Source organism: Populus nigra, chromosome 19, assembly GCF_951802175.1.
Source record: "Populus nigra chromosome 19, ddPopNigr1.1, whole genome shotgun sequence".
Taxonomy (NCBI): Eukaryota; Viridiplantae; Streptophyta; class Magnoliopsida; order Malpighiales; family Salicaceae; genus Populus; species Populus nigra.
Window position 1 is genome coordinate 6,375,026 of NC_084870.1, and position 11,542 is coordinate 6,386,567.

General features: G+C 35.1%; 1 protein-coding gene across 3 annotated transcripts; it reads left to right on the forward strand.

The window, feature by feature from the left end:
- Positions 1-1,080: 1,080 nt before the first annotated feature.
- Positions 1,081-10,978, forward strand: LOC133680368 (NAD(H) kinase 1-like). Of its 3 annotated transcripts, XM_062103275.1 has the most exons (12): positions 1,081-1,367; positions 2,262-2,430; positions 2,522-2,641; positions 5,444-5,581; positions 6,989-7,185; positions 7,540-7,653; positions 7,862-7,956; positions 8,157-8,263; positions 8,874-8,947; positions 9,048-9,126; positions 9,312-9,619; positions 10,457-10,978. In XM_062103275.1, the coding sequence occupies exons 1-12, from the start codon at positions 1,341-1,343 to the stop codon at positions 10,763-10,765; spliced, it is 1,737 nt and encodes a 578-aa protein (XP_061959259.1). In that variant the 5' UTR covers positions 1,081-1,340; the 3' UTR covers positions 10,766-10,978. The 3 variants fall into 3 exon arrangements, with proteins under 3 accessions (XP_061959259.1, XP_061959260.1, XP_061959261.1); XM_062103276.1 differs by lacking the exon at positions 5,444-5,581 and having other exon boundaries at positions 1,083-1,367; XM_062103277.1 differs by lacking the exons at positions 1,081-1,367; positions 2,262-2,430 and having other exon boundaries at positions 5,422-5,581.
- The last annotated feature ends 564 nt before the right edge of the window (positions 10,979-11,542 follow it).

Genomic DNA, 11,542 nt, shown 5'->3' on the forward strand with positions numbered 1-11,542 from the left:
GTCAAAGACTCAAAGTAGATATTGTTGAATTTAGCAGGGTTAAAGTGGAACTTTCCCATTTTGTTTAGAAAGTCAAAGGTAAAGCAACGATTGTTAGCCCATATATTAAAATCACGGGGAAGCTACGTAACAGGTGACGGCAAGATGATGAAGAAAAAAAGTCAAAAGTCGACGAAGATGGACTGGAGGCCTCCAAACTCACCTAATTCAACAAATTCTGGTCCAAATCTTATTCTCTCCAAATTGTTTTTCGCCCATCTTCGCACCACCACCCTCCGTCCATATTAAAAATCCCCGGCGATAATTAATATATTATATTATATTAATACCTTTCTTCTTAAATACAGGTAGAGAGCTGGAAAAGAAGCAATATTAAAGTTTTTATTAAGTTTGTCTTATATAATTCGGTGCAATGGAAAATTCTCTCTCGATCTGGTTTCAAGAAAAGGAAACTTGAACCAGGGTTCTTTCTTCAGGAGCAATGAGCAAATTTTGTCAGAAAAAGAAAAGAATCCACAAAATAGGGTGGGTATCTAATTAGAAATTAATTTGATTTTGTAAAATTTTATATTTGAAAAAATATCCATACGGAAAGAAGAATGATCATCTCAACTACTGCTATTATTATCCATTTGATTTCCAAGCATTACTTTATTAAGACGGTCAAATCATATTCTTAAGATTTTTTTATATTAAATTATTTTTTTTTATATTTTTATATTATTTTAATATGCTAATATTAAAAATAAAAAATATTATTTTAATATATTTCTAAAAAAAATAACAAATATATATATATATATATATATATATATATATATATATATATATATATATATCCGAAACCAAATCTCATCTCAGAATTTGGACAGAGGAAAAAGAAAAAAGAAAAAAAAGGAAGAGGAGGAGAAGGAGAAGCAAAGGCCATGTGAAAAATATATTCAGTTGTGATTAGCTAATTGAAATCTGGTCTTCCGAGTTGCCACGCGTTATGTGGGACCTTTAACCAAATCTCTCTTTGTCTCTCTCTCTCTCATTGTAGTGGTTAGACATTTATTATTTATTTACTCCTAATAAAATAATAATAATAATTAGTATGACAGATAATCTCTCTTTCTCTCTCATAGTGATAGACATGACATGAGTTGCAGAAGCTAACTCCCTCCTTGTCTGTCTCTCTGTAAAATGACAATTCTGTTCATGTGTTGCATTTACTGACCTGTCGTAAAGCTTCTTATTGAAGAGGAGAAGAGAGGAGAAGAGAAGAGAGGAGAAGATTCCTATCCTTGTGTTTCTCTTCTTTAATCTCCCGCAAAACTATTCTCTTCACTCGCTCAGTGATGGCTCCTAGCAAGCTCAATTCCACTGTAATTCCTCTTCTATCCCCCTCCCTCCCTCTCTATCAATAAATAACTATATACTGGATTTTGATTTGTTATGCTCCGTTGGTTGATTTTTCATCATCTATTTGTTTGGATCTCTCTTGTTAATTTTCAATTTCCTTTTCCCTTTCTGCCTTTTTTTTTCTCGCACTACATGTGAATTGTTAACCAAGCTCAATCAGGTAGTAGTGTTTTTACTTGAAAGCTATGCATTTGCTTGGATTTTTTTATTTATTTTCAAGATTTAGTAGAGACGTGTTAATGTTATCATTTACAAGTGTAATTTGGAGAAAAATTGAGTTGTGGCTCATGCAAATCCATATTATTTGAAGAAATGTCAGTCCTTTTCCAGGTGAAAGCAATAAAGGAAATCTTGTTTCTTTTAATGTTGACTTATTACATCTATTCTATGATCATATCTCAAAATTTGTTTATGTTTATGTTTTAATCATGCTATTGATGCATTTCTAATTATAATCTCAAATGTCAGGGTTTCCTTTAGTTGGAAAAGCCCACGAGTCTAGTTCTTATAATTAATGATTAAAAATTACCAAATTGGTGGCTTTTGCAAGTTTTGACTTTCGAATTTGGTATGTCGTTGAAGGATTTTGACAATTATAAGTTTATTTGAATTTCCAGTGTAGATAATGCATTCAATGTCTGAATACACTTCATTGATGCGTTCACAATGGAATGTAACCAAGGATACAATAAGGAGGGATTTGCTTGTTTGTTGTGGTTGACATTCATTAAGTCCTTCTCGAATCAGCATAAATGAAAAGCTTTTTATTTACTTCTCTTTCCATTAACTGTACTCAACATCTTGCTTTCTCATTGCATCACATCAATTAAATCAAGTTGATGCCTCCTATCTGATAGGATCCACATGGAAATGGAGACACAAGTTTTTCGTCTTCACAGCCAGACAATGGATCTAGTGATTCACTTACGCTTTTCCATTCTGAGAAGGCAGTGCAGGAGCTTCTTCAACAGACTCCAATTCAGCAAACTGATGACCATCTTATAGAATTCTCAGAGGCTCTTAGAAGTATGTTTGCCCTTAATTTTTGGACCTACACGTTGCTTTTCTGGAACTATTTACTGTGAGCACACATCTAATATACAGTTTTACAAATTAGCTGTTGCAAAGGCATTAAGACGAGCTGCTGAAGGAAAGGCTTCCGCTCAAGCTGAGGCTGCTGAATGGAAACGTAGATTTGAACTGGAAAGGGCTCGGAATCAGCAACTAGAGCACAAAGGTTTCTGATGATTAAACAACATGCATAAATATTGGCATTTGAGTTTCATTCATCATATATCTCGCATTTGACTTTGATGGTTCAAACTAGGAAATTTGTGATTTTTTTGAGTTCTCCTACAAAAATCACTTTCCAAGATTCAATTTTCTGTTGGTGCGACTGTTGTTGCTTAATTTGACTGCTTCAAAACAAATTCCTTTTGATTTCTAGATTTTTGGCAGCTTTGGTATCAATAGACAATCTTGTACTACTTGAATCGGTAGTTGTCAGGTTGATCCCTTGTAATCTGTCTGATCTGGTTCTCTATTGTTTCAAACCCATGGTCTCCTAGATATCTGATGATTACTAGTCATATCTGTTGTCTCCTTTCTTGGATGCACTTATCCTGTGAGTTTTTTCTATTGGTTATTTAAGAATGTATTGCAATATCTTATGAGCATATTTTGTGAATTTGCTTTTTATGGTGTTGGAGCCAAATGGCATCTCTTGGTTACTAATCATGGGTTTAATTTTGGCATTCATGTTTTCTTAGCTAGAAAAGTGGGAACGGGAAACCTATGGAGAAAAGGATAATGCTGAGGAAGAATAATAGGTAACCTCCATAGGCAGCAAGAACTAGAAAATCATGAAATAAAAAAGAAAAGTTGGAATGTAGAAACTCACAATTGAAGTGGGTCAGAAAGGGCAACTTGTATTATGTAACACTAACAATATTGCCTAATAAATGACTTCCTTTCCTTGATCCACCACTGTATAAGCTAAATTACTGTTGACAAAGGTTGAAAAGTTTCTCTTCCTTAACAATCCTACTTCCATGTCTTTGCTTGGTTACATAAAACTAGAGTGTGTGACTAGTTTTGATTTTTGTGTGGAATATTGAAAGTTAAAGGATGACATGGGCGAAATGGGATAACACCCACCAAAAAGAAAAACGTAATGGATTCTAGAACATTTCCTAATATTGAACTCAAGGGTTATCTGAATGGGTGTGCTTCCTTGACGAATTGTAAGATTATGTTGCCCCTTAGTTGATATAATTGATGTTTTTTTTTCATCTGCTCTGTAGCAATCTTTTTGTAAGTTCCATATAATTATCCATTTTCTCTAACACGATGATGATTGGTCCTATGAATATCAGTTAATTTCTTATTTTGTTGTTGGTAAATTTCCATATCGATAACTATTGACTCTGGGGACTGGGGATTCGGTATAGTGGTGAGGATGAATTAGAGAAACAGGTGAGAGAAGATTGAGCATTTTTAGTGGGATGGAACATGTGTAGCAGATGAAGTGTAGGAAATGAGAGATGGGGTGTGTGGGAAGGGAGTGCATAACAGAAATAGGAAATCGGTATACGGGGAATCCCTCCTTGGTGAATTTAGTTTATTGTTGAAGGATGCCCCTCTTCTTGTATTGCAAAGAATGTTGAATGGGTGGCATTTTTTAAAGGGGAGTGTTATTCCAAGTTGAGATTCTCTAGAGAGAGAGAGAGAGAGAGAGAGAGAGTATGTGAAGTTAGAGCGAGGTGTAAGGTGAAAATATGCCCAAAGTCTTTGAATGAATATATAGAGGGATTATTAACAATAAGTGTTCACTTTGAGGTTGATGATTGGTAAGGTGCCATGTGTACTGACTCATGGTCATGTTCAAGCACACTGAAAGAGGTTAACAACGTCTAAGCCCTTCCAGATGAGCCCCATTCTGAGCAAATCATACCTCACCTCTGTAAATGTACCCTTGATCTAATTTTCAATCCATAAACCTTGCTGCAAGCTATAATTAATAGTATAAATAAGTATGATCTATTTAGAACATTTTTGACAGCTGAAACGCATTGTAGAGACCTACTTTTGTTGATGAATTTTGCTGCATAATTTATTCCGGATTTATATAAGACTAACTATTAATAGAGAGTATTCTAACCTGAAAAATAATAATGTGGATGACTGTAATAAAATATCGAGGATGCAACTAAGTGCTTGTGACAAAAATGAAGATCGATGAAACTGATCCACAAATTTGCGTAAATATTTGAAAATAATTGAGAAAATTCTCTTAGAAAAATTTGCCTTTCGAAAGCTTTAATAATAGGAAAAACCATTCCATGCTCCTAACTCCTTTTTGGTATGGTCTCTAGACAATAGAATCACTGACTTGGCACGCATATGGGCGCTCCGTTTGTAATTTTTAGGAAATTTCTTCTGATTTTTTCCAATATGCGGTTTGATTTTCCATCTTTTCCCTTTTCATTTCCTAGCACCTTTGTGATTGTCCTTCTCTTCTGCCTTAATGTCTATATTAGGATCAATCATCTCATCATATGCCGAAGGGCATCTTTCCATGCTGATCTTACTTGTTTAACTTTTTCATTCCTGAATTTTTTAGTGGCAGTCTATGATCTTAGAATGATAAGAAACTGAACTTTCCTAGAAGTTCCCCTTAATTTTCATCTTGAATTTTACAGGTTTTGAAGATTTTTTCTCAAAACCTTCCTTGCTTATTCTGAATCTTCAGAATGTTCCTATCTTCTCTCTCACTCTGTTTTTTTTTTTTTCTCAATAGAGATTATCCGGCTTTCCTGTCTCTTGAATATTTCTCAGATGTCAGCTGTTTTCACCTTGTTAGAAATAAAAATGGGTGTGCTGCAACTTGTCTAAATATGTGTTATACACTTTTATACTTCATTTTCCTTTTGTTTCACTCGTCCAAGCAGCGAAAAGTTGGGGTTAATTTATGGTTTTGGTGAGTTTTCTAATCAAATTTAGACTCATTATCATCAGATTATGGCTATTGCACTATCAGGCAACAATATATGTGAAATGCTTCAAAGTTGGTGGACTCAGACTTCTATATATAATGCAAGGGGAATGATAAGATTAATGCTTCCGTGTCTTGTTTGCTGGGAAGTTTGGGAAGAACGAAATAGGAGAGTTTCTGAAGGTACCGGATTTAACTTGCTTGGCAATTGTAGTAACTTTTTGTGTAGAGAATTTGCCCATCTTTTCTTGAAGATGCAATTTTCTGTTAACATCCTGTGTTGGAATTAGTAATAATGAAAAACTTATGGCGTTCAGACACTCTCTAAATGGAATGTTAAAGTTTGATCTACTCTGCAAGAGTATTGGGGACCCAACCATCTTTGGTATATGTGTCATTCTAGATAGAGGTTTTATGCAACTTAGTGCATTTGACAATATTTTCAAGATGTTTTTAGGTGTTTCTGGAAATGGAGGTAACCTGGGATAAAAAAGTCTCAAATTTATTACAAGGTGGTGGAAATTTATAGAAATGTATTTCTCTCAATTTGCACGTAGTTATACTTTCAGACAAAAATTAGGTTTGTGTGTCTATAGTTTGAACATCCTTGTGTTTATTGCATTACAAGTATTGTTTTCTACTTGTACTATGGCTTGCTGCATAATTGTGAACATCCTTGTATTAATCACAGAGTGAATACTTATCTAGTCTTGGTTTATTGGCCCCGTTTATGTTGAATTGTGTGTTTTGTATCTGTACTCTGATTAGGTTAGTTTTCTCATTGAAATATTCTATTTCTTTCTTAAATTTGATGGATGAAATAAAACACAAGGACTGGGGAAGTTTAATCTAAAAACAGCCCTAATTACTCTGGATATTCAATAATTTTAAGATCTGTGCCTTTGTACTTGAAGACTTGGGCATCTGTATCATACATGTCCATTAACACATCCAAAGCTGGATGCTTTTTTTCCAAAATGGGTGAAAGAAATAATAGGCTTTTTCTTGGCATTTAAAGTTTGAACTTCGTGATTTGGTTTTCTAGTTCCTTCATATAGGGTGTTAGCCATTAAAGACTCTCTCAAGACTTTTCCAGCTTCTATTCAATACACTATGTCCTCCTATGATATGTTGTATTTGTTTATTATTTGATGTTCAAAGAATTTTTTTTTAATTTTGATATCCAATGAGTGCATCCACCATTTTATAGTAGTTAACTTGTAAATGGTAAATTATACCAATCACATTTTGCTGCTTCCTTTATAGCTGCATATGTTTATTTCTTAATCACTATGAGTCTATGACTCTCTTTTTCTTCGTTTACTTGCTTCACTGGTTTTTGCACGTAGGTTACTCTAAATTAGATCAATTGTCATTAAAAGCATGCCATGCTCGTTGAAGCTGAAATCTGTGTGAATTCCTTGTTTGGAATGCTTGAATGTTTGGTTTCCGTGTGTCTAATGCTACTGAATTAAGTTCTGGCTTATTTCAGGTTTTTGTGTCCATTAAATATTCCACCATGTTCTGAGTGTTTCAATGTCTGATTTTTGTCCACGTTTTAAGGAACGACTTTGATGGATTGTATTACAGGAAAGTCACCAGGGGAGTGTAATACTGATATTGATGCTCAGCGGGTGGAAAACTCGACTAATCAACCCATGCAGAGAAATGAAACAAATGAACTATCTGAAAATTGTAGTACAAATGGGCTTTGCTCTCATGAAATTCTTCATGATGGAGAGACCGACTCCCAAGCCAAAGCAGTTCCAAACAGAATTATGAAAAAGGTAATTTTCTTGTTGTGCCCCCAGCAGATTCGCTATTTCGTATGTTGAACTGCTTGTTTAATTGCATGCTAGCTTCACAGCATCACATGTTTGGATGGAGACCAGCTAGCCTTGGTAATACTACACCATCTGTTGATGTTCTATTAGAACCTAGATAGTACACTTCAAAAACTTTGCTTCTAGTGTTGCTTTTGTTGTTCTTTTGCATGTCGATTTTTGTGATAATATAAATGAATTGTCACAATTTGATTCCAAGGAATTTCTTAGCTAAACCATGCTTTAAAAATCATGTTAATGAATATTGATATTATTCATGTTCTGACAAATTAGATTTAAATTTGAATCCTGAGACAGGCATCTTTCAAGCTTTCATGGCGGTGCAAAGGTGATATTAGTGATCAACACAAACATGATATTGTCTCTTTTGAAAGAGGAAATATAACAGCTGCAGGGCGCAGCAGTAAACAGGTATTGAATCCTCTTTCAAAGTTACATCTCCTACCTGAATCATGTTCTTTTTTTTTCCTTGTATCATAAGCAAATTTACAAATATACCTGTGCATTTGTATTGCTTTTCCTTTGAGAAATGCTTCTGTGCTTCTCTCACTGTTAGGAACAGTTAACAAGGGCATTTAACATGTGTTTGTGCCTTAGCAAATTCTCATTTTCCTTTCAGATTTCTTTGAAGTGGGAATCTGACCCACAGACTGTGCTGATTATGACCAAACCAAATTCAACCTCTGTTCGGATTCTTTGTGCAGAAATGGTCAGGTGCTGATGAAATTTTCTCTGGAAATGGTTTCCTTAGTTCCTAGTGTGGTCTCTCTACTTTGCCTCTCTGCTTTCATCTTCCCTTGAGGGTTATTTTTCCAGACCATGTAGTTTTACATTAATATTTTTATTTTTTGAAACTGATTGCATGCTGTTTATTAAATTTTACTATTTATCTAAATGCTCAATTCCTATTCCAGATGGTTGAAAGAGCATAAAAAGTTAAACATTTATGTGGAACCACGCGTGATGGGTGAACTTCTATCAGAATCATCATACTTCAACTTTGTGCATACATGGAAAGATGGTGAGCTACTGAATGTTTTTCATTTTCTATTTTATACGGACACTGGTGCTCTTTTGAAAAATAAAATTAAGAGGCAGACATCTGATTATGATTACTGTAAGAAACATAGCTGGTTACTTACTGCTAATGCATCACATTTTGAGCAATGAAATTTTGTAAATTACATGCTTTTGGTCATGTTGGAAAATTTATCTTAAGTGCTCGCCTTTATAGTCAGAAGATTTGAAGTAAGATGCTGTTTTCTTTTATGGTTTTAACTGCTAGTCCAACTTAAAACTTCTAGCAATTCTTTTCTTCTTTATGCATCAATATGCACATGTATATTCTTTAAGCCTGTATGGAAAAACTGTAAGCACCATGCCAGACCATGATCTCTTTCATGCTTCTGTTTGAGAATCCCCTACATGTTGCCCTGGATACTTCGTGCTGACAAACAGTATGTATATACAGTCTAGAGATCTTCAATAAGCACTATATCTGGCTTTGCATGATTCAAGCTTCAATGTGAAGATCATATTTAGACTACATCTCGTTCACCCTTTAGCTCTTCATTAATATCTTGATAGTGCAACAATTTAACTATTTATGAGTTCACGATGTTTCTCTGCAGAGAAGGAAGTTTTGAGTCTGCACACAAAAGTTGACCTTGTCGTGACTCTTGGTGGGGATGGCACTGTTCTTTGGGTATGTTCTTTCAGTTTAATGCACATCACTCTTAGGTTGATTGTGGATTCCTTTTGTAATCATGCTTGGTGGAGTTATCATCGCCCTTCTTCATTTGCAGGCAGCATCAATGTTCAAAGGACCAGTTCCCCCAATTGTGCCATTTTCTTTGGGGTCTCTTGGCTTTATGACACCATTCTGTATCCTTCATGCCAGCTGATGAAGTTCTTCTGTTAAATGGAAAATTTAATTGACCTCTGAAAACACCAATTGCAATTGCTGGCTTCTATGTGACAGTTTTTATTTATTTGTTAGTCATTTCTTACTCAATTCAACCTACATTTCCCACGTCTTGACTTGAAAGTATTCTTTAACTGTTTTTAAGATAGTGAACATTACCGAGATTGCCTTGATTCAGTCCTTAGGGGTCCAATCAGTATAACATTACGACACCGGTTGCAATGCTATGTTATTAGAGATGCCGCTAAAAATGAGTATGAAATGGAGGAGCCTATACTTGTTTTGAATGAGGTTACAATCGACCGTGGAATATCATCATTCCTTACAAATTTGGAATGCTATTGTGACAACTCTTTTGTCACATGTGTCCAAGGTGATGGATTAATTTTATCAACAACATCAGGGAGCACTGCATATTCATTGGCAGCTGGAGGATCAATGGTTCATCCTCAGGTACATCATGATAACATCTTTCCATTTAAGCATTCATGAGTGCCTGTGTAAAAATTTTCACTTTTTTTCCTGGGAAGTTTCCTACTATGAATATAGATTAATTTCGTGCTTCAGCATGTTTAGAAGCAACTATAGTGGTCATTTGCTATTTATGATGTAAAATGCTTTAAAACAAGAAATTTACATAGCAGTATCGCATAGTTTAAATAAGGGCACCGGGATTGATGAGTAGCATTGATAAGAACTTAATAATTTATTGAGAAAAAGGTATTTGATAATACAAAGGTACGAGAAATGGCTAACTCACAGGGAGTAGTTAGATTTGGTTGAAACAGACCCTAGGAAGGTAATCTGGATGCGGTTCTTGCTTCGGCATTTTCACTAGGAGTGACCAAAGTTGTGTGCTTGCTCTAGACAACCCTAGACGTTAATCATTTCACTAAGGGCAATGGAATTAGAGTTGACTCATGGTCTCTCACAGTGCAGGCAAGCTTCTAATGGCTAACAGATTGAGTAAGAATAGACTGGTCTGCCTTTTCCCCATTCTCAATGACATGATCTGGCTGATTTGCAAAAGATTCCGTTATTAAACTATCGGTTCAATTTGTAATAGTTGTCACCCACACTGTGGACATGTATAAAGTTTGTGTTACCCGTTTCTTCAATCTCATTCATTTCTCATAGGAAAGTTAAATAATTTTCGATTTGCATTTGAAGAATGTGTAATTGTTTTCATTTGAAATTGAATATTCTTTTATATTCCATATTAGTATCATTACTATCAATCAAATGTGTGTGATAAATCTTACAAATTTGATGAATTTTCTGTAATTGCAGGTCCCTGGCATTCTCTTCACTCCAATTTGTCCACATTCCTTATCGTTTCGACCTCTGATATTACCTGAACATGTAACAATACGAGTTCAAGTTCCATTCAACAGCAGAAGCCCTGCTTGGGCCTCATTTGATGGTAAGGACAGGAAACAGCTGGCAGCTGGTGATGCACTTGTGTGCAGCATGGCACCATGGCCTGTGCCAACAGCATGCCAAATTGATTCTACAAACGACTTTTTGCGAAGTATCCACGATGGCCTCCACTGGAATCTTAGAAAGACCCAATCTTTTGATGGCCCTCGGGATTTATAATGTTATTTCTAACTTAATAGGTCTTTGTAGAGGAGGGGGTAACTTGTAGTAGTTGCAAGGGAAAAACAATCCTTATTGTCAATCAGCTGCAGATGATGATGAAAATTACTAGAGGCAACGGAAGTTGTTTCCCGTAAGATCAAATTGTCTCTAAAATTTGTACAACTTGGCAGTCATTCAATGAATAGATACAAGCAAACAACTTGGATGTAAGATTATAACTATACAGATGCTGCCTTGTCAAGCATCTGTCTTTACTGCTGCCCGCAGCTACCTGATGTTTACCGTCTTCTGCTCTCAAATGCTTGGCTAGGCTTGTTGGACCAGTGGCCCCCGGAGTATATATAGGACAGCCATGGGAGCTGGTGATCTGCAATCGAAGATACGCTTGCAGGCTTCATGCTGAAACCACCTTTCGGTTACAGAAAATAAGAAACAAAGGGCTGTTAATTGGAGCACTTGTTCTATCGGTTTGAATTTGAAAATCTCAAACTGTATAATCCACGTCTCTATAGACCTGAGATTAAGGAGAGCTAGCTTTTCCCTCGAACAAGCATTGTAGACTAGGGATATATATATATATATATATATATATATATATATATATATATATTACCACTTGTGTTTTGAAGCTTTTGATTCCAGACTTCTATTATATAAACTATTAGAAAGGAGGAAAAACAGGTTTACAAATTATTAGAATATTTATTTATATAGTTCATAATATGATAATGTATTATGTGAGGATGAGCATGAGAGAATCTGGGTATATAGAAT

What these genes read in the sequence shown, in the direction of transcription:
- LOC133680368 (XM_062103275.1), top strand. Translation starts at nt 1,341, where the DNA reads ATGGCTCCTAGCAAGCTCAATTCCACT. An exon ending in ATTCTCAGAGGCTCTTAGAA is followed by an intron (nt 2,431 to 2,521) that starts GTATGTTTGCCC and finishes TTTACAAATTAG; the next exon opens with CTGTTGCAAAGGCATTAAGA. An exon ending in GATCAATGGTTCATCCTCAG is followed by an intron (nt 9,620 to 10,456) that starts GTACATCATGAT and finishes CTGTAATTGCAG; the next exon opens with GTCCCTGGCATTCTCTTCAC.